The sequence below is a fragment of the Ranitomeya imitator genome, chromosome 4, assembly GCF_032444005.1.
Source record: "Ranitomeya imitator isolate aRanImi1 chromosome 4, aRanImi1.pri, whole genome shotgun sequence".
NCBI classification, from domain to species: Eukaryota; Metazoa; Chordata; class Amphibia; order Anura; family Dendrobatidae; genus Ranitomeya; species Ranitomeya imitator.
The window spans coordinates 637,529,943-637,552,874 of NC_091285.1; the positions used below are offsets into that span (position 1 = coordinate 637,529,943).

The following is a 22,932-nucleotide window of genomic DNA, read 5'->3' on the forward strand; positions in this document are numbered from 1 at the left end:
CATTTACACATTTTGCACTGTTTGCACTACTGGCTACAAAGTGAGTTCACTGGAAACTAGTCAGGGAGCTGGTTCTGAGGTTTTGGAACTGCCTTCTTTTAGCCACTCAGCTGATTTGTGACCACAACAAACTTGAATGTGCTGGAAACAAAGAGCCACTGAACATTAAACAATGGAATGACAAGGTTTTTAAAATGCGGATGACCCCAAGGGAATAGAAACCCTCCAGATGAAACCAAACTACTGTGGAGAACCAAGATCTCATTATCCACTCCTGATGGAAGACCCCTGGGATCTGGAAGTGTATGACCCTCAATGGCGGACACAGGGGGTCCTGCACATCCGACAGATCTCCAGTCATACTTTCTAGACGTCCCGCCATGTTTTGCACTGAGACACACGGTAATTCTATCAGAGACTTCCTCAGCCACCACAACTTAATTTATCATATAGCGTGCTGTCAATGTACAGACCGAAAATCTGATCAATGAGAAATGACGACAACCGAGGGCTCATTCAGACGTCTGATTTTATCCACGTACTAGAAAAATGGACCGATTTGTTTTGATCACAGTGGCATTGGTTTTGTCGTACGTGGAGAAAAATGAAGAAACGTTTCTCCACCTTCTCCATTATCTGTCTGTGAAAGTTGACTGCACTCTGATGTCATCTGAATGCAATGTGATTTTCTTTAATGGACCCATAGACTTGCATTGCCAATTCTGATCTAACACTTGAATCCAAATCGGATATATCCCCGTGATTTTCCATGGACATATGAATGGTCCCATTGACTATCACGGGTACAACTGCTATCTTTGAAAAACATTGATACGTGAAAATTGGATGTCTGAATAAGGCCTTCCACTGTAAATCACTGGAGAATGAAACACAGATGTCCTCATCGGGAGAAAAGCACCAGTGCAGGAACATCCAGCTTTAGGGCTCGTACAAATGCCTATTTTCTGTCCAAGCGCGATCCTACAAGACATCGGATTACACTCGGACCTATGTTATTCTATGGGGCCGTGCACATGTCCGATTTTCACAGCATGCACGAGTTGGATCTGATATTCAGCTCTGCAAGTCAATGAGTCCGTGTAAACCATCGAACCACACTCTGATGACATCTGAGTTCAGTCTGATTTTCACAAACTCACAAATATGGAGAATTTTTTTTCTCCTCCAACTTCTCATTCAAGAGAATTGGATTCAGAGTGTGATCAGTAAATTTGGCCCTAGTGAGGCATGTAAAGAGAGACGTGATAGGCAGACCCCAATATGGTAAGTAGGGTGGGTTTGGGCACCGGTGGTGACAGTCGTGAGATGGATTCAGCACTGCCACCATTTTCACTGTAGTGCGGCTCTGAAAGAGCAAAACATTGGAAAATTAGGGGGAAGATCTGAACCAAACCTACACCAGACTGCCCCTCACTCACACCAGCTTGAAATGATAGGTCTTTACATTTTGAAATGGTTAAAGAGTTACTCCTAAAACTTAAGAGTCATCTCCCCTGCCTAATCCTGAGAAAATCCATTCTCTACAGGACAGAAGATAGGCTAGCACTGTAATCCACTATCTGTGGAAGGACCATAAGGTACCGTCACACTAAGCGACGCTGCAGCGATACCGACAATGATGTCGATCGCTGCAGCGTCGCTGGAGAGCTGTCACACAGACAGCTCTCCAGCGACCCCGAAGTCCCCGGGTAACCAGGGTAAACATCGGGTTACTAAGCGCAGGGCCGCACTTAGTAACCCGATGTTTACCCTGGTTACCATTGTAAATGTAAAAAAAACAAACACTACATACTTACATTCCCGGTGTCTGGTCAGGTCCCTCGCCTTCAGCTTCCCGCACTGACTGAGCGCTGGCCGTAAATTACAGCGGTGACGTCACCGCTGTGCTCTGCTTTACGGCTGGCCGGCGCTCACCAGTTAGTGCGGGAAGCTGAAGGCGAGGGACCTGACCAGACACCGGGAATGTAAGTATGTAGTGTTTGTTTTTTTTTTACATTTACAACGGTAACCAGGGTAAACATCGGGTTACTAAGCGCGGCCCTGCGCTTAGTAACCCGATGTTTACCCTGGTTACCAGTGACGACAACGCTGAATCGGCGTCACACACGCCGATCCAGCGATGTCAGCGGGAGATCCAGCGACAAAATAAAGTCCTAGACTTTCCCCAGCGACCAACGATCTCCCAGCAGGGGCCTGATCGTTGGTCGCTGTCACACAGAACGATTTAGTTAAAGGGAACCTGTCACCCCGTTTTTTGAGATTGAGCTATAAATACTGTTAAATAGGGCCTGCGCTGTGTGTTCCTATAGTGTATGTAGTGTACCCCGATTCCCCACCTATGCTGAGATATAACTTACCAAAGTCGCCGTTTTCGCCTGTCAATCAGGCTGGCCAGGTCGGGAGGGCGTGGTGACATCGGTGGTTCTTCCTCAGCTTTACGTTGGTGGCGTAGTGGTGAACAAGCAGCGCGCGATCTGCGCTGTAATCCCTTGCATCGGTGGGGGCGGCCATCTTCCTGGGGCCGCGCGTGCGCAGATCGAGTGCTCTGCTGCACGGGGCTTCAGGAAAATGGCCGCGGGATGCCGCGCATGCGCATTAGAGATCGCGGCGGCCATTTTCCCAAAGCCGAGATGCAAACTCGGCTTTGGGAAAATGGCCGCCGCGATCTCTAATGCGCACGCGCGGCATCCCGCGGCCATTTTCCTGAAGCCCCGTGCAGCAGAGCACTCGATCTGCGCACGCGCGGCCCCAGGAAGATGGCCGCCCCCACCGATGCAAGGGATTACAGCGCAGATCGCGCGCTGCTTGTTCACCACTACGCCACCAACGTAAAGCTGAGGAAGAACCAGCGATGTCACCACGCCCTCCCGACCTGACCAGCCTGATTGACAGGCGAAAACGGCGACTTTGGTAAGTTATTTCTCAGCATACATAGGGAATCGGGGTACACTACATACACTATAGGAACACACAGCGCAGGCCCTATTTAACAGTATTTATAGCTCAATCTCAAAAAACGGGGGTGACAGGTTCCCTTTAACGATATCGTTGCTACATCACAAAAAGCAACAATATCGTTAAAGAAATCGTTATGTGTGACGGTACCTATAGGGAATGAATGGATCAGGGGTGCACTTACTTACATTTCAGAGCCCCGTTCCTGAGGTTGCGGGGGTCCATGAGTTCAGAAACCCATCAACCCTCAATTTATCCCCTAAACTTTACATGAGTTTATTCCAGACATTGAACTTTAAGTTTTAATTGTAATAAAGTTCCTGAGAAAAGTTTTTTTAAATTCACATTAATATGTGGCATTCGCAAAGTTTACTAAATGAGTGCCCCAAATACAAGACGTCTAGGGGACGCATTGCTGGCCAGAGCGACGATTACGGTACATGGATGCAGCAGAGAAGACACAGGAGAGAGACGGCTCAGCCACAACTCCCCAGGGAATGGACGGGGACATATTGATCCAGACCACAAAACAGATGCTGCCTTCCCAGCGGAAGAGCGGGACTATCAGGCGGAGCACTGAACATAATGACGTAGGAAAAAAAAAAAAGGGAAAATTCTAGAATATATATATATATATATATATATATATATATATATATATATATATATATATATATATATATATATATATATATATATATCTCTACTATATAATTGTCTAAGGGTCACTTCCGTCTGTCTGTCACGGATATTCATTGGTCGCGGCCTCTGTCTGTCCTGGAAATCAAAGTCGCTGATTGGTCGCGGCAAAACAGCCACGACCAATCAGCGACAGGCACAGTCCGGAAGAAAATGGCTGCTCCTTACTCTCCGCAGTCACTGCCCGACACCCGCATTCTCCCCTCCGGTCACCGCTTACATAGGGTTAATGCCGGCGGTAACGGACCGCGTTATGCCGCGGGTAGCGCACTCCATAACCGCTGCTATTAACCCTGTGTGTCCCCAACTTTTTACTATTGATGCTGCCTATGCCGCATCAATAGTAAAAAGATCTGATGTTAAAAATAATTTGAAAAAAAAAAAACAAAAAACCTGCTATACTCACCCTCCGTCGTCCGACGATGCTTTCGCGCCGGCAGACTTCTTCCGTTCCCGGCGATGCAATGCGAAATTACCCAGAAGACTTAGCGGTCTCGCGATGACTTAGGCTAGTTTCACAGAGCAGAGAAGCACAGCGGAGGACAGACAGCGGTAGGTAAGTATGTAGTGGTTGTTTTTTTTACTTTAACGATGGTAACCAGGGTAAACATCGGGTTACTAAGCGCGGCCCTGCGCTTAGTAACCCAATGTTTACCCTGGTTACCGGCATCGTTGGTCGCTGGAGAGCTGTCTGTGTGACAGCTCTCCAGCGACCAAACAGCGACGCTGCAGCAATCCGGATCGTTGTCGGTATCGCTGCAGCGTCGCTTAGTGTGACGGTACCTTAAGTGTGAGGAGGAGGAAGGGCAAGCATCTTCATCACCGCACTTCTCATGATGTTGCCTCATTCGCGCCACCAGGCCTTGCATCTCTTTTTTGCATCGTTTGCATTTTGCACGCATGCCTGCCTTACTGATAGGCGAAGGAGCTTCATTAAAATATTCCCAAACTGGGTCTCTTTTACGGCCTGCTGCCATTATAAGGAAAGAATGTAATAAACCTCAGATCGTACACACAAACAGATCCAGACTTGTCTGTCTGTGGCTATGCTGCAGTATTGTGCTCAAAGTTTCACTTTCATTTTCTTGTCTGCTTGCCCTTCCTCCTCCTCACACTTAGATTCACATTCTTCTTGTGTTGTGCAGATCTATTCCACTCCAAACAATCAGAAACATATTGTCTAAAGGCCCCGTCACACTTAGCGACGCTAAAGCGATCCCGACAACGATACGACCTGTCAGGGATCGTTGCTGCGTCGCTATGTGGTCGCTGGTGAGATGTCAACCTGTGAGATCTCCCCAACGACGCAGCAGCGATGCGGCGACCTGTACAACGATGTCACACGGCAGCTATTTCATGACGATTAACAGACCTCAATGAGGGACGTCCTGTCATGAGGTCGTTGGTAAGGTGTCAAACACAGCGATGTGTGCTACCCAGCGGGACCTCAACGATCAAAAAAAGGTCCAGGCCATTCCGACACGACCAGCGATCTCACAGCAGGGGCCTGGTCGCTGCTACGTGTCACACATAGCGAGATCGCTACTGAGGTCGCTGTTGCGTCACAAAACTTGTGACTCAACAGCGATCTCGCTAGCGATCTCGCTTTGTGTGACGGGGGCTTAACTTCTTGGACTTGGCACTGAAGGGGTTGATTCTGTATTGATAGGTTTGTAGAACAATAGAATTAAGGTCTTTTTCTCAACTCTGTTCATGTTGTAACATTTTTGCCGTGAAGAAGAGGCTGGGACCTCTGCGGAGTCAAATTCAGTTAGGTAGAAACTTTGATTTAAATCACTGATTTAAATCAAGCCTTACTGACTAGTGATTTAAATCAGTTAGATTTAAATCAAATCCACCCTGGCTGTGTTACCGCGTGGCTGCTATACACTACATAGGCAGTGTTTTATACTATGTGGGCTGTGTTATGTACTGCGTGCTATATACTACGGTATGTGGCCACTGTTATACACTGCGTGGGCAGTGTTATATACTACATGGCTGCTATATATTGCGTGGGCAGTGTTATATACTACGTCGCCTGTGTTATATACTGCGTGGCTGCTATATACTGCGTGGGCTGTTATATAGTACGTGGCTGTGTTATATACTGCGTGGCCACTGTTGTACTGTGTATTGCATGGCCTGTATTGCATGGCCTGTATTAACGCATCGGATATTCTACAATATGTATATAGCAGCCACATAGTATATAGCACAGGCCATGTAGTATTTGTCTGCTATATACTACATGGCTCCTATATACTACGTGGCCTGTGCTATATACTATGTGGCTGCAAATACATACATAAATACATATTCTAGAATACCCGATGCGTTAGAATTGGGCCACCATCTAGTAATCACTATCTAATAATCTTTATTTTTATATAACACTAACATATTCCCCAGCACTTTACAGGTTGCACACGTTATCATCACTGTCCCCAATGGGGCTCACAATTTAAATTCCCTATCAGTATGTCTTTGGAATGTGGGAGGAAACCGGAGTGCCCGGAGAAAACCCACACAAACACGGGGAGAACATATAAACTCTTTGCAGATGTTGTCCTGGGTGGGATTAGAACCCAGGACTACAGCACTGCAAGGCTGCTGTGCTAACCACTGCGCCACCGTGCTGCCCAGTGTGTTAAAAAAACAAGAGTTAATCACAAAATCTTTACACTAATTTTTATTTCCATGCATTGGGAACATTGCATGCTGTTTTCCATTTTAAACATGAAGAGAAATATATATCATTTTTAACTACTTTACGGAAAATAAGACAAAATGAACATTGAGCTGTTCTAAAAAAATTGCAGTGTCTGCATTTGTCTTAAACTCACAATATGTACTTTTTTGTGGATTTCGAATTCCTGTGAATCACTAGCACTAGGCTGGTTTCACATTTGCATCTGTGCGCGCAGCGTTTGATCCGCATACATCCGCATGCATACATACATACATACATATATATATATATATATATATATATATATATATATATATATATATACACCGTATATACTCGAGTATAAGCAGACCCCCCCCTAATTTTGCCACAAAAAACTGGGAAAACTTAATGACTCGAGTATGAGCCTAGGGTGTGAAATGCAGCAGCTACCGGTAAATGTCAAAAGCAAAAATCGATACCAATAAAAGTAAAATTAATTGAGACATCAGTAGGTTAAGTGTTTTTGAATATCCATATTGAATCAGGAGCACCATATAATGCTCCATACAGTTCATGATGGCCCCATAAGATGCTCCATAAAAATATTTGCCCCATATAATGCTCCACAAACATTATGGCCCCATAAGATGCTCCATACAGACACTTGCCCCATACAATGCTGCACAAACGTTGATTATGGCCCCATATAGTGCTGCACAAACGTTGATTATGGCCCCATAAGATGCTCCATACAGACACTTGCCCCATATAATGCTGCACAAACATTATGGCCCCATAAGATGCTCCATACAGACACTTGCCCCATTTGCTGTTGCTGCGAAAAAAAAAAAAAAAAAAATCAAAAAAAAAAATCACATACTCACCTCTCGTCGCTCAGGCCTGCGGCACTTTCAATATTCACCTGCTCCTCGTTCCGGCGCCGCTCCATATTCAGCGTCTTCTGCACTAACATTCAGGTAGAGGGCGCGCACTAACCACGTCACCGCACCCTCTGACCTGAGCGTCACTGCAGAAGACGATGAAGACGGCGCAGCGCCCGGAACGGGGAGCAGGTGAGTATCGCGCAGCGCTCCCCTCCCCGTTATTCTCACCTGCTCCTGGCGCGGTGTAGTCCCTGCTTCCCCGACGCCGGCAGCTTCTTCCTGTATTGAGCGGTCACAGTTACCGCTCATTACAGTAATAAATATGCGGCTCCACCCCTATGGCAGTTGGAGCCGCATATTCATTAATGTAATGAGTGGTACCATGTGACCGCTCAGTACAGGAAGAAGCTGCAGCGCTGGAAGAAGCAGGTAAGTATAATTAGACAGCCCCCGCTCCCCTGCCGACCCCTGGGTATGACTCGAGTATAAGCAGAGAGGGGGACTTTCAGCGCCAAAAAATGGGCTGAAAGTCTCGGCTTATACTCGAGTATATACGGTATAAATATATATATATATTTATTTTTTTTTAACTACCTATGATATACCCAGACGTCGTGGTGGTGGTCCGATTCCCGTATAATGATGTATGGCGGCAGGGGCGGAGCTGTATGTGCACAGCCTTGCTCCTGCTTGGAATGAACTTTGTTTTGATCCCAGAACTTTAACCCCTTAACTGCCGCTGCCAATAGTAATAGTGCCATCATTGCCTGCTCACCCCCTTCACGTCTTGCGATCAAAGTGCTGATCGTTTTCTAACTTGGGCCACGTTCACACGTTCAGTATTTTACCTCAGTATCTGTAAGCCAAAACCAGGAGTGGGTGATAAATGCAGAAGTGGTGACGTGTTTCTATTCTACTTTTCCATGTAAAATGCTGACCCTGTTCGACCCTCTAATAGAATGAAGCAGAGTAAATTTAAAGGGGTATTCCCAAGTTTGAAAGTTTTCCTCTTTCTGATCGCTGTATGTCAGACCACCGTGGTCCCGAGATAACAAGAAGAGGGGTTCTCCAGACCCCCGGCTGAATGGCGCTGATCATACGCATTGCTGTAACATTTTAATGGCAGCGACGAAAGTCGGCAATCTCTGCTACTGCCACTAGAACGAATGGAGGGGTAATGATCGCCATCCGCCCCATTCTGCCAGGGATCTGATTATCGCTGGGGGGGCCACGGAGGTCAGAGGGGATAGCGGGAGAAAGGGCAAACATCCTATCACCATGTACTTAGTAAATTAGAAAAGGTTGGACTCGTTCATCCTACGTAATTACATGTGCTCCAGAACAGCAACATTAGGAAATGCGGCCCGTGTCACAGAAGACCGGCCGGCCCTCATATGGCCATGACGAGCCAAAACATTTTTGGAAAATTAAATAAAAAAAAAAAAAAAAAAAAAAGCAACATCAGCAGGGTTAATTGATAATAACATCAGGCTCAGAAACACCGATCCAAATGCTAACAAATAAATAAACTGCAAAATGACAGATTAACTAAATCTAAAAAAAAAAAAAACCTGAAGTTCACTGCTAGGTGCTACATGTGAACAAGCAGCGATCACAAAATAAGAAACAGTGTGTCCTGGAACAGCCATAGAACAGATGTACGCAAGTTACGTAAACATTGGAGAACATCCGGGATATTTTACGCCAAAAGCGTAAGCCATCCCCCCCAGCGCTTTTCCTGCATAGACCTACGAATCTGACGTAACCCGCCCATCCTCCAAAGCCGGCCCACTGCTGTACGCAAAGAACGTACATAGGGAGGCCAGCCTGCACACACTGGTAAACAGCACAGCTCCCGCCAACACGTAACCGAGGCGGATGCCGAGGATGTCTGCGCGACCCCGGGCTGAGTCACACCGAGCTAGGGCAGAAGACTTGGCCACACCACACACAGCCAAGCGCTACGTAAACTGCGTACGTACGGGATTTTCCCAGCATTACGTCAATAATACATTCACCGCAGACTTCGGCTCCAGCCCTACGGCGAGAACAGCACAGGAAAATGTGCGCAGATAGAGTAAGACCATGAACAAGAACGATACGCCAACTCCGCCCAGCCACAAAACTGCCTTGGTTATGCAATGCGGGCCCGGCGTATCCAGCAACAGTGAATAGCTCAGGCTTCTTGGCCCTGTGCTCACCTTCAAGGCCTCTCCGGGAGGCGGGGCGATGCAGCGACAATGCCAAGGAACGGGCCGCTACGTCCAGCCACAGAACCGGGACAACCGAGCGATCACCGACAGGGATTAATGGAGACGCACCGAGAGCGCACTCCCACGGCTCCTTCCTCACACAGCGCCGCCGCCGCTACGCTCCGTGACGTCATACGCATACACCCACGTCGTCCGAAACCCGCCTCATCCGCTCCTTCCCTGCTGCGCATGCGCGGCTGGTTCCTCTTCCTGTTTCCGCCTCTTTCTTCCTAGATCTGGAAACCTGAGAAATAATCCTTGGCTTGGTTACCCCTGGCAACCAGGCTGCAAAGAGCAAACTATGTAGACTACTATACTTGGTCACTGTGGGAAACACACAGAAGCCTTTCAGGGGCGGTTTCCTACATTTTACTAAGTTTTTTCTGCACTTTTATTTTTTTTCCTCACCTTCCTCTAAGAGCCATACCTTTTTTTTTCTCCATCAACATGGCCGTATGAGGGCTTGTTTTCTGCGGGACGACTACGTGGTTCACGTTACCATGTAAAAAGGGGAAGGAAAATTCCAAATGGGGTGAAATGGCGGAAAATCTACAATGTCGCCGTTTCTTTTTCACTTTTTATTGAATTTTTCCCATGACCGAAAAATGTCATTTTATAGTACAGACGTTTCCAGATGCGGCGGTGTGTTTTATTTCTATTTTTATTTTTTTTATATTGGGAAAATGAGGGACAGTGCTGATTTGTTTTTAATTATATTTTCAATATTTTTATTTATTTTAATTGTCGTGCGGAAAAAACTCTTCGTAGTCATCTCCATGGACAAAAACATTGCGCTGTTTGTATGTTCAGTCGTGTCACATTTTTTTCCTCATTTCAGGTCTTAGAAAAAAAAAATTAAAGCGTCTTCTGACGGAATCTGCTCAGATCTAGTCTCCGTCCAATCAGAAGGCTGCAGAAATGAAAAGCTCTTCAGGAAATTAAAAACTTCACACTTTTTTTTGTTTTTTTTAAATTAAAAGCTGCTTTTTCCAATACCTGAAAAAGCTACGAGATTTCCGAAATCTTTTTTTTTTCTTTGTGTTCCCGACAATTGGAAAGCTGCTGATATTATTGTCATTTCTTTCAGCATTTCTGCAGCTTTTTTTTTTTTTTACCCATAGAAAGCAATAAGTGTCAAAACATAGAAAACACTTTTTTGCTACATTTTGAGTGAAAATAAATTTCAGGTACAGCAGGATGTGAAGAGTCATTTATTTTTTGCAAATTATTATTTTATTTTTATTTTTTTTCCCCTCGAGGTATAAACCATGATGTCTTTGTATCCCTGCATCATCTTGGATGTTCTAAGTATAAATTTTCTTTGTTGTTTTTTTGTTTTTGTTTTTTTGTAATGCAATCTGCACTTATTTTTTTTTTCCTAGAGCAATTCTTTTCTTTCTCCCCACTCCACGCATAGTTTAGTTAAATTAGTGAGATGTGTTAAGCTGTGTTTACGTTTTTCTTTTTTTTCTGCAGGCGAAACCTGCTTTCTTGGCAGTAAAAGAAGCTGCTTACAAAAAGCAGGTTTTGCTGTGGTTTTTTTTGTTTTCTCTTGCATATTGATGACGTTTAGTGCCCCCCAATAGAATCATGATGCAACTTCCTTAGGTTTTGCATTAAAAAAAACAAACAGCAAATCTTGATTTTTTTTTTTGCTGCGTTTTTGCACTTAACCCCTTAGGCCGGCCTCACACTCAGCGTTGAAAAATACGGTCCGTATTTTACGGCCGTAATACGCTCCAAAATTAGAAATACAGTGGTCCGTAAGAACTCCGTAGGCAAGGTGTGGTCGCGTATTTTGCGCATGTAATGTTGCGTATGTAATCCGTATGCCCACCGTAATGCGTATTTTTCACGCAACCTGACAAAATGGACATATAACGGTTTTTGCGGATGAAATTGATTTAAATTACCCTCAGCAACCCTATTTAAGGCCTCTACAACATGTGTCTCACTCCCATATGGTCATTTTGTGGTTTTGCAACTGTTGGAGTGTTGTTGTAACATTTGGACCATGTCTGACCACCTGCAGTTCACCCCAACGCAGCGTGTTTTGTTTAACTGGCTATTGTCTCATCGGTTTGGGCACCCATACCCTGTGATTGTGGATCCGCGAAGGAGGAGCAGAAGAATGTGGGTGCATCCTCTTCTGACTAAACGCCTCACTAAAGGCCATTTTCATCGGCTATATACAGCTCTGCGGGAACATCCAGACAAGTTTTATCTGTACTGTCGCATGTCTATACAAACCTTTGACAGATTGTTGGAGATATTACGCCCAGGAATAACATTTCAGGACACAAGGCTGCGCAAAGCCATCTCTGCTGAGGAGCGTCTTCTCACGTTACGGTATGTATTCTCCATCCTCACATACTGTATGTTGATGATCTTTTTTATAAATGTTTCTTATTTTTTAAATTTTTACCCATAATATGTGTACATTAAGGCCAAAGCAGATGTGACAACGTGACGTAACTGTTATATTTCAGCCCCTTAAGGCCATTTTTCCCATTTCAGTGTTAATTTAGTAGGCCACAAATGCAAATATGATTGTGCTTATTCATGTTTTGTGTGCACTCTTGAAACAAACCTAATTTATTGTGTTTGTTTCACTTACAGATTTCTGTCCACTGGATTGTCCTTTGCAGGTCTCCACCTTGAATTTTTGATTGGCCGCTCCACCATTTCTGGCATTGTGCGGTTAACCTGTCGCCAAATATGGGATAGACTTAAGGACCTTGTGATGCCTGAGCCCAAACAGGCTGATTGGCTCCAAATAGCCCGTGGGTTCAAGGTCAATTGTGACTTCCCAAACTGCATTGGAGCGGTGGATGGGAAACATATTAGGGTACGTAAGCCGCCGAACTCTGGCTCCCAATTCTACAACTATAAGCAGTTTTTCTCTGTAGTTCTGTTAGCTGTAGTTGACAGTAACTACAGGTTTATAATTGTAGATATTGGGGCCTATGGACGAACTGGAGACTCTAGGGTCTTCAATTCGTCTATAATGGGTCGGCGGCTAGGTGAAAACCAGTTAGACCTCCCACCACCACAACAACTCCCAGGCTCCACTGCAGAAGCACTGCCTTTTTTTTTTGTTGGAGATGAGGCCTTCCAACTCACCAGACACGTCATGAGGCCTTATCCCCGGCGCAACCTGGACCACCGTCGGAGGATATTTAATTTGCGCCTTTCTAGGGCGCGCAGACTGGTGGAGTGCACCTTTGGTATTCTGGTGGCCAAATGGCGTGTCCTACAGACTGCCATGCAGCTCAGTGAGGCTACAGTCAATGAAGTAATCAAAGCATCTGTAATTTTGCACAACTATACCCGCATACATGATTGCTTCTCAGATGGTAATGATGAACACATGTTGCGTAGTGTCAGTAGTCCAACACCACATGGCCCACCTCCGCGCCGTCCCCTTTCTGGTATCAAAGTTAGGGATGTTTTGACCAATTATTTTGTTTCTCCTCAGGGTTCTACTCCCTGGCAAGATTATGCTGTTTCTCAGTTGTGATTTTTGTTATTTTAAAGATATGTTTTTGTAATATATTATTATCAACCACTGAAAACGTACTGTGTGTGTTTTTTTCCTTAATTACCATATGTTTCTGTTTTCTGAATATGTGTGTGATGCAAAAATGATTAGTCTACAAACATCAATTGTCTTTTTTGTAAACTTTTTACTAACTTTGCAACCCTTTTTTTTTGGTTGTTAACCCCATATTTTTGCCATATGGTTTTGAGAAGCCTTTTTTATGGGTTGCTTTATATCAAGGATCCACAACAAAGTGGAAATGTTTTGAAAACACAACATTAACATGGTAGCCAGCTACCAAAACAAAACACAAAAAACAAAACTAAATTACAGATCCCTGTAAGTTGGTGGGGGAGATGTTGGCAGCTCTGGGTCCTGGTCTGGTGGCCTTTGTTGGGCCGATGGCAGTTCATCCTGTGAGGATGCAGTGGCTTGCGGCCCAGAATACTGGCCTTGTCCATATTGGCCAGATGTGTGTTGACCAAAAGCCATTTGGCTCTGGGCATCATGCTGAGGTACAGATTGCCTTGCATCATACCCCAACCCAAAATGGCCATGTTGTCCAAACCCAGGTTGGGACCAGCCAACATCACTGTGTCTGGAGAAGTGGCCATATTGGGATTGGGGGTTGAAGCCTGCCATTTGGTACTCTAATGGCCTTTGTAGATTTTGGGATGGGAGGGGTTGAAGGGGAGGCATACGTGGAGTAGGTGCAGCAAATCCTGATTGATTTGGCTCCTGTTGAGGGAATTGAAGGCGCAAGAGGTTTGTTTGGCCAAGCTGCCTTCGCTCCAGGTATTCAAAAACCTCATAGGGGTTATTTGGAGGGGTGCTTAAATCAATCAGGATTTGCATACACCCTCTGACACGTAGCCTCACTTCACGGGGAAGGGGTCTAAGGTATCGGGCAAGGCTGCGGGCAAAGGCCTCCTCGCCATCATCTGTGGCTGCCCTGGCCAAATAGTTGAGGACCCCAGCATCAACTTCACTTCTTCTGCCTTCAAGCTCTCTCCTTCGCCGGGATCTCCGTAAAGGCCCAGCTGCCTGTGGGGATGACACCAGTGGGCCTGTAGGGCTGCTGCTGTGCCCATGTTCCACAGGCCTTGGTACATGTGCTGCTGAGGGTGATGGTGCAGCATCTTCATCACTTGCTGCTGCCTGCAGTGATGATGCTGCTGATGGGTCCTCAATGATGGATCCTGCTGCAGCCACAGATGGTCCTGCAACCTCTTCCTCCACACTTACAGGATCAATGATAGGGTCTGATTCTGATCCGGTTTCCCTCTCTGTGAGGTTTGACTGTGTTCTGTAAAGAAAACAATAAAATAAAATTTTTATTTTGACATTGTTTAATTAGACATCGGTGTGCAATATTAAAATAAAACAAAAAAAAAAAAAAAACACAACATCTCCTTCTCTACTCCCCTATTATCTCATATTCACACAAGAATATCCAAGATTTGTCTTGTAGAGCCCCACAAATGTAACAAACACTATCACGACACATCATAATGTGGCATACCATTTCAAGCTACAAAAAAACCAGGCACAACCACCTCTTCAAACAATAACATACCATGCAGTAACAACCCATACCACAAAACACTGCCTGAACATCTCTAAACTCGCATACTACATTCTCACCCATCCCTTGTTGAATCTTGGGATGCTTGGCGGCCAGGGTCCTCTCTCCTCCAGGACACTTTTGGAATTTATGCTTGTTTATATTATTGTTGGCACTATATTGACACATCCTTACATGGAACTTGCAATGTCATAACCCTAATCCACAAAAAAAATAAAAATTTAGTTACATTACAAATGTCTAGAGTGGTTTGTACTTACTGCCTAAGATCCATACTGGCATCCAAAAAGGAAAGACGGTCGTAATATATATACTTCCTCTTCTTCAGTGGGGCTGCTGACCCACTCCTAGCCCGCTGCTGTCTTTCCCGCCGGTATTGGTCCCGGATGCTGCGCCATCTTGTCATAACATCATCCACTGCAATTACAAGGGCACAAATAATGTTCTATATCATTCTGAACATAGCTTAGTCCAGTTGTCAGACATATTTGTATTGTTAAAGCAAAAAGTGGCTATAGCACAATAATTTCCATGGTGAGTCAGATGATAAAGGGGTTACATGCAGAGGTCTATATATCGCCCACAGTTAAGAACTTGACAGTATCAGACTGGTAGAGAGGGGAGAGAACCCTGTTCTTGCAAACATACATTAGGTAAGATAGGATAGGAAAGGAAAATGACTTGTGCTATAATGAGAATAATGCTCAAAAATATCTAAAAATAAGACAAGGGACAACAACCCTCTGGACGGGGTATGAGGCCAAGAAAATATTTAGCAGGGCAAGATCAACATGAACTATGTCCAGAAACACTTTGGCATGTTCCTCAGCTTTAGAAAATGACAAATAAGGCCATAAATGACATATAAAGATAAAAATGATTGCTCAAGTAATCATGTAGGGAAAGCATCTTTTAAAGTTAAATCTTGTGAATACATGAGTGTACTTACATAGACTTGTCTGCTCCGCACGTGGCCGTTGGGCATAATCAGGGAATAGTAGCCCACAGATGGCCCTCCAAGCTGCCTCTTTCCTGGCCCGGTTGGAGTAGTTGGGATCCCTCTGGTCCCATATTTCAGGCCTTTCTTGGACCAGGATGAGGAGCATATCAACATTGATGATGTTTGCCATGCTGCTTGGAACTCTGTGGAGGCGAGCACCAGACTTCCGGGATGTCTGTGTGGCTTTTTGAGCTAATTAGCATGTCTGAGTTTCATGATTGAGGGCTTGGCTCAATTCCTTGCACCTGGCGATGTCTGGAGATGTCTGGCGTATTTTACGCAAGTCACACTGTTGGTCCGTGTGTAATCCGTATATTTCTCGCCCCCATAGACTTTCATTGGCGATTTTTTTGCGCAATACGGTGACAAACGCAGCATGCTGCGATTTTCTACGGCCGTAGAAGACCGTATAATACGGAACCGTAAAATACGGCAGATAGAAGCTTGGCCATAGAGATGCATTGTACCGTGTGCAATCCGTATTTTCTGCACCTCTCTTACGTTCGTAAAACTCGCGAGTGTGAAGCCGGCCTTACTGACAGAGCCAATTTGGTACTTAATGACCGGGCCAATTTTTACAATTCTGACCACTGTCACTTTATGAGGTTATAACTCTGGAACGCTTCAACGGATCCAGCTGATTCTGAGATTGTTTTTTTGTGACATATTGTACTTCATGATAGTGGTAACATTTCTTCGATATTGCTTGCGATTATTTATGGAAAAAAAACGGAAATATGGCGAAAATGTTTACAATTTTGCCAATTTCAAACTTTGTATTTTTATGCCCTTAAATCAGAGAGATATGTCACACAAAATAGTTAATAAATAACATTTCCCACATGTCTACTTTACATCAGCACAATTTTGGAAACAAAATTTTTTTGTTTTGTTAGGGAGTTATAAGGGTTAAAAGTTGACCAGCAATTTCTCATTTTTACAACACCATTTTTTATTTAGGGACCACATCATATTTGAAGTCATTTAGAGGGGTCTAATAACCAAGTGTGACACCATTCTAAAAACTGCACCCCTCAAGGTGCTCAAAACCACATCCAATAAGTTTATTAACCCTTTACGTGCTTCACAGGAACTGAAACAATGTGGAAGGAAAAAATGAACATTTAACTTTTTTTTGCAAACATTTTACTTCAGAACCATTTTTTTATTTTCACAAGTGTAAAAACAGAAATTTAACCATACATTTTGTTGTGCAATTTCTCCTCAATACGTCGATACCCCATATGTGGGGGTAAACCACTGTTTGGGCGCACCGCAGAGCTTGGAAGTGAAGGAGTGCCGTTTTTACTTTTTCAATGCAGAATTGGCTGGAATTGAGATCGGATACCATGTCACATTTAGAGAGCCCCTGATGTGCCTAAACAGTGGAAACGCTCCACAAGTGACACCATTTTGGAAACCAGACCCCTTAAGGAACTTATCTAGATGTGTGGTGAGTAGTGTTGAGCGATACCGTCCGATATTTGAAAGTATCGGTATCGGATGGTATCGGCCGATATCCGAAAAATATCGGATATCGCCGATATCCGATACCAATACAAGTCAATGGGACACAAATATCGGAAGGTATCCGTAATGGTTCCCAGGGTCTGAAGGAGAGGAAAAATAAAGAATAAAAATAAAAAATATTGATATACTTACCCTCGGACGGGCCCTGGTTGTCACCGCTGCAATCGCCATGCTTTTCTTCCTAAGAATGAGCGCTTTAATGACCTTCGATGACGTCGCGGCTTGTGATTGGTCGCGTGAGCGGTCACATGACCGCTCAGCGACCAATCACAAGCCGCGACGTCATCGAAGGTACTTAACAAGCTCATTCATAGGAAGGAAAACATGGCGATTGCAGCGATGACAACCAGGGCCCGTCCGAGGGTAAGTATATCAATATTTTTTATTCTTTATTTTACACATTAATCTAAATACCGATTCCCGATATCACAAAAATATCGGAACTCGGTATCGGAATTCCGATACCGCAAATATCGGCCGATACCCGATACTTGCGGTATCGGAATGCTCAACACTAGTGGTGAGCACTTTGAACCCCAAAGTGCTTCACAGAAGTTTATAACGTAACGTACAGCCATGAAAATAAAAAATCGTATTTGTTTATACAAAAATGATCTTTTCACCCACAAATTCTTATTTTCACAAGGGTAACAGGAGAAATTAGACCACAAAAGTTGTTGTGCAATTTCTCCTGAGTATGTCGATACCTCATATGTGGGGGTAAACCACTGTTTGGGCGCACCGCAGAGCTTGGAAGTATAGGAGTGCCGTTTTACTTTTTCAATGTAGAATTGGCTGGAATTGAGATTGGACGCCATGTCGCGTTTGGAGAGCCCCTGATGTGCCTAAACAGTAGAAACCCCCCACAAGTAACCCCATTTTGGAAACTAGACCCCTTAAGGAACTTATATTGATGTGTGCACTTTAAACCCCCAAGTGCTTCACAGAAATTTATAAAGTAGAGCCGTGAAAATAAAAAATCCTTTTTTTTTCCTCAAAAATGATTTTTTAGCCTGCAATTTTTAATTTTCTCAAGGGTAACAGGAGACATTGGACCCCAAAATCTGTTGACCAGTTTGTCCTGAGTATGCTGATACCCCATATGTGGGGGGGGGGGGCACTGTTTGGGCACCCATCGGGGCTCGGAAGGGAAGGAGCGTCTCTTGGAATGCAGACTTTGATGGATTGGTCTGCGGGCGTCATGCTGCATTTGCAGAGCTCCTGATGTACCTACACAGTAGAAACCCCCCCACAAGTGACCCCATTTTGGAAACCAGCCCCCCCCCAAAGAGCTTATCTACAGTAGATGTGTAGTGAGCACTATGAACCCCCAACTGCTTCACAGAAGTTTATAATGTAGAGCCATGAAAATAAAAAAAAAATCATTTTTTCCACAAAAATGATCTTTTTACCCCAAAATTTTTACTTTCACAAGGGTAACAGGAGAAATTGGACCCCAAAATTTATTTTGCAATTTATGCTGAGTAGGCTGATATCCCATATGTCGGGGGGACCACTGTTTGGGCGCATGGAAGAGCTCGGAAGGGAAGGAGCGCCGTTTTGGAATGCAGACTTTGATAGAATGGTCTGCGGGCGGTATGTTGTGTTTGCAGAGCCCCTGATGTACCTAAACAGTAAAAATGCCCCACAAGTGACCCCATTTTGGAAACTAGCCCCCTCAAGGAACTTATCTAGATGTGTGGTGAGAACTTTGAATGCCCAAGTGCTTCACAGAAGTTTATAATGCAGAGTCATGAAAATAAAAAATATTTTTTTTCCACAAAAAAAGATTTTTTTAGCCCCCAAGTTTTTATTTTCACAAGGGTAACAGGAGAAATTGGACACCAAAAGTTGTCCAATTTATCCCGAGTATGCGGATGCCCCATATGTGGGGGTAAACCACTGTTTGGGCGCATGGCAGAGCTCAGAAGGGAGGGAGCACCATTTGACTTTTTGAGCGCAAAATATGCTGTCGTGTATGGAGACCCACTGATGTACTTAAACAGTGGAAACCCCCCAATTCTAACTCCAAACCTAACCCCAACACACCCCTAACCCTAATCCCAACCCGATTCATAATCCTAATCACAACCCTAACGATAATCACAACCCTAACCCCAAAACAACCCTAATCTGGGCGGCACGGTGGCGCAGTGGTTAGCACTGCAGCCTTGCCGCGCTGGAGTCCTGGGTTCAAACCCCACCAAGGACAACATCTGCAAAGAGTTTGTATGTTCTCTCCGTGTTTGCGTGGGTTTCCTCCGGGCACTCTGGTTTCCTCCCACATTCCAAAGACATACTGATAGGGAATTTAGATTGTGAGCCCCATCGGGGACAGTGATGATAATGTGTGCAAAATAAAAAGCGCTGCGGAATATGTTAGCGCTATATAAAAATAAAATCTCAACCCTAACCATAGCCCTGATCAAAACCCTAAATCCAACACACCCCTAATCCTAAACTCAAACCTAACCCTAATCCCAATCCTAACCTTAACCCTAATCCCAAACATAACCCTAATGCCAACCCTAACCCTAATACTAACCCTAATCCAAACCCTAACCCTAATCCCAACTCTAACCCTAATTTTAGCCGCAACCCTAGCCCTAACTTTAGCCCTAACCCTAACTTTAGCCCCAACCCTAACCCTAACTTTAGCCCCAACCCTAGCCCTAAGGCTACTTTCACACTTGCGTCGTGTGGCATCTGTCACAATCCGTCATTTTGGACAAATAACGGATCCTGCAAATGTGCCCGCAGGATGCGTTTTTTGCCCATAGACTTGTATTGCCGACAGATCGCGACGGATGGCCACACGTCGCGTCCATCGTGCACTGGATCCAATGAGTTTTGGCGGACCGTCGACACAAAAAAATGTTCAATGTAACTTTTTTTGTACGTCGCGTCCACCATATCCGACCGCAGATGCGTGACCGTAACTCTGCCCCCTCCTCCCCAGGACATAGACTGGGCAGCGGATGCGTTGAAAAACTGCACAATTTTTACAACGCGCGTCGGTACATCTGGCCGACGCATTGCGATGGCCCCATACCGACGCAAGTGTGAAAGAAGCCTAACCCTAGCCCTAGCCCTAAATTTAGCCCTAACCCTAAATTTAACCCTAACCCTAAAATTAGCCACAACTTCTCTAGCTGCTGGCCGGCAGATCATGGCGGGCGCACTGCGCATGCGCTCGCCATTTTCTTACCGGATGAAGAAGCCGGGGGCAGGAGGGGACGCAAGAGGACCTAGGGACACCGGTAAGTATGATAGGGTCCCCGAATCCCCCTATTTCTCTGTCCTCTGATGTGATCAGATCGCAAAACGGGTCGGTTTTTACCCCCGGCAGCCGAGAGCCCAAAGAATTTCCGGATGCAGACGGGCGCACTGCGCATGCGCCCGCCATTTTTTGGCCAGAACAAGATGGCGGCGCCCATCGGGAGCCACGAGGAGCACCGGGGGAGACAGGTGAGTATCGGGGGGCTATCGTGAAATTGGAAATCGCGTGTTTTGGGGGGGGGGTTTTGCGACCGCCGGTAAACGGTTAATTACCAGCGATCGCAACCCGGTAGATGCATGTAGAAAAGCCGCGGAGACACCATCATGTGTTTCTCAACGCAAGCAATAAATAGCTATGGTTGTTCCTTCCCGGTGAAAGACCTGGCTATTTATTGCTTGCGTTGAGAAACACGTGATGGTGTCTCCGCAGCTTTTCTACATGCATTTGCATATTTCCCATAAGGGATGGGGGCAGTGTTCTGGATCACTGCGTTGAGAAACACGTGATGGTGTCTCCGCGGTGTTGGATGTTTTGATCTCCCCGAGGTCATTCATTCTTATGTTTATAGTCCTTTTACTAGGCACTGCTCCTAATAGCCAGATTCCTACTGCACACTGATGAGGGGCAAATACCCCGAAACAGCTGTCTGTGGATGGATACCATGTTTTGGCATAGGTGGCTTTCCTTTTTGGATGCTGCCCTTCCCGTGGTTGTTCCTTCCCGGTGAAAGACCTGGCTATTCATTGCTTGCGTTGAGAAACACGTGATGGTGTCTCCGCGGCTTTTCTACATGCATTTGCATATTTCCCATAAGGGATGGGGGCAGTGTTCTGGATCACTGCGTTGAGAAACACGTGATGGTGTCTCCGCGGTGTTGGATGTTTTGATCACCCCGAGGTCATTCATCCTTATGTTCATAATTGTTTTCTCTGCATGACCACAGTTTGCTCTGGTTGGTAGCTGTGTACCTCTGTGAGGTTAACAGAATTCGCTTATACCGCCATATAGCACAGCCATTTTCCAGCAGCAGGTTCCTTTCCTGCACGGTGGACCCCGGGTTGCGAACGCACCTAATAATACATATATATATATATACTTGGTGCGTTCCGCCAACCCTAACAATACTAGCGCCAGGGTCTGGCTAGTAAATGGCGGATAAACAGCAATCCTTGCGGTACATCCAGTAGCTGGAGGGTAGATTGGCGGCTCTCGAGCGCACAACCTCAGCTGTGGATGTTACCGCGGTTGCTGTTCAGGCTGCTAGCGTGGTTGCAGCAACCTTGTCCACGGCCACCCCTGTTCCGACTCTATCTCGCCTCCCGCTGCCAGAAAAATTTTCTGGTGATAGTAAATCTTGAAAAAGAGAAACCAACCTGAATGGTAACTAGGGATATATTAGAGATAGACTAAACCACAAGAAAACAAAAACCCTAAAAGTATTTTTTATTCATAAATATTTAAAAAGACCAAATGATCAACACTAGACAAATACATAAAATACCATCACCAAACTGAAAATGGGTATTGGTACAAGGGTACTCATCTGGAAAATGCCAGATTAGATATTATGGTACATAGACCTAAAGTGGCCCTAGTAAAATCCTACACATGCTGTACCTTCCTGACAGTGGGGGTTGGCACCCTAAGTTCGACACGGCGCCCCCACTCCGCAACGGCTGTCCCTTCTATCCCTGAAGGCCCTGTCAGCTACCCATCCCAAAACCCACCACCATGCACACAAATAGCTAATTCCTTTGGCTACAAAAATTTAAAAATAAGCCTCTCCTAGGATAAAAGTAAAAATTAATCCTCTAGTGGTCACCAAAGTTTACTGAGAGTTGCCAAACAGTGTCCATTCAAAGGACTACAGATTTCTCTCATATTCAAGGCTCGCTCTGTAGCTGTCATTCATATGATTAAAGAAAAAGAACAAATCCAAAATGGCTATGTATAAATTGTCCTCTGGTTTCAATCTAACATCCAGATCTACTCTTTAATAAATTATGAGCCAAAGGAATAAAAATAGTTTCATATCAAGCTCTCATACAGTCAAATGGATATATACATTCACCAGATTCTCCTGTTATCGCTATGCCACATATAATATCAAATATATTGCCATAAATGTTTGTGGCCAGCAAGCTATCGAAACTAAAACAAGTTACTTATCTGAGTCATGTAAATTGTTTCATAGTCCACATCCCTACACGTTTCGCCCCCTCCTGATATAGGGGCTCATCAGGGGACCATCAATAGAGGCAAAGCCATAGTGGCCGAAAGTGCACTAATAGCTGTGTCTACCCATATTGACCTCCATTTTCACGAGCGGAGGTTAGAGCGGGCCCAGTGTAGGCAGAGGTTTCGGCTGGCTCTCACCTTCGCCAAACCTTTGGAATCTCCAGTCCTGGTCCCTGAGTCACATGAGGCCATGGAAGTGTCACGAGCAGGATCTACGTCCTGGACCGCTCATGCGCTCAAGGTCTGCAATGTTTGCCAGCAGTCAGGACATCT

The 22,932-nt window shown here is 45.0% G+C and overlaps 2 protein-coding genes across 5 annotated transcripts in view; both read right to left on the minus strand.

Moving 5' to 3' along the window:
* The window catches only part of BRD4 (bromodomain containing 4), a 71,574-nt gene extending 61,957 nt beyond the window's left edge, over nucleotides 1-9,617 (minus strand). For 2 of the 4 annotated variants that reach the window (XM_069766832.1, XM_069766831.1), the window contains exon 1: nucleotides 9,435-9,617. The gene's annotated coding sequence lies outside the window, so the exon portion shown is untranslated. The remainder of the gene's footprint in view (nucleotides 1-9,434) is intronic. The other 2 variants (XM_069766834.1, XM_069766835.1) reach the window with 2 other exon arrangements.
* LOC138674631 (uncharacterized) lies at nucleotides 667-16,095 on the minus strand. The gene is made up of 4 exons (XM_069762447.1): nucleotides 15,561-16,095; nucleotides 14,872-15,028; nucleotides 13,906-14,332; nucleotides 667-816 (listed from the first exon to the last, which is right to left on the minus strand). Exons 1-4 carry the CDS (start codon nucleotides 15,739-15,741, stop codon nucleotides 667-669), a joined length of 915 nt encoding a protein of 304 aa, XP_069618548.1. The 5' UTR covers nucleotides 15,742-16,095.
* Nucleotides 16,096-22,932: the final 6,837 nt, after the last annotated feature.

Excerpts from the sequence above, each read along its gene's own strand:
- LOC138674631 (XM_069762447.1), bottom strand. The coding sequence starts at position 15,741 with ATGGCAAACATCATCAATGTTGATATGCTCCTCATCCTGGTCCAAGAA. Across the intron at positions 15,029-15,560 it reads TGCGGAGCAGACAAGTCTAT|TGGATGATGTTATGACAAGA; the intron begins GTAAGTACACTC and ends TTGTAATTGCAG. Across the intron at positions 14,333-14,871 it reads GCCAGTATGGATCTTAGGCA|AACACAGTCAAACCTCACAG; the intron begins GTAAGTACAAAC and ends TTTTCTTTACAG.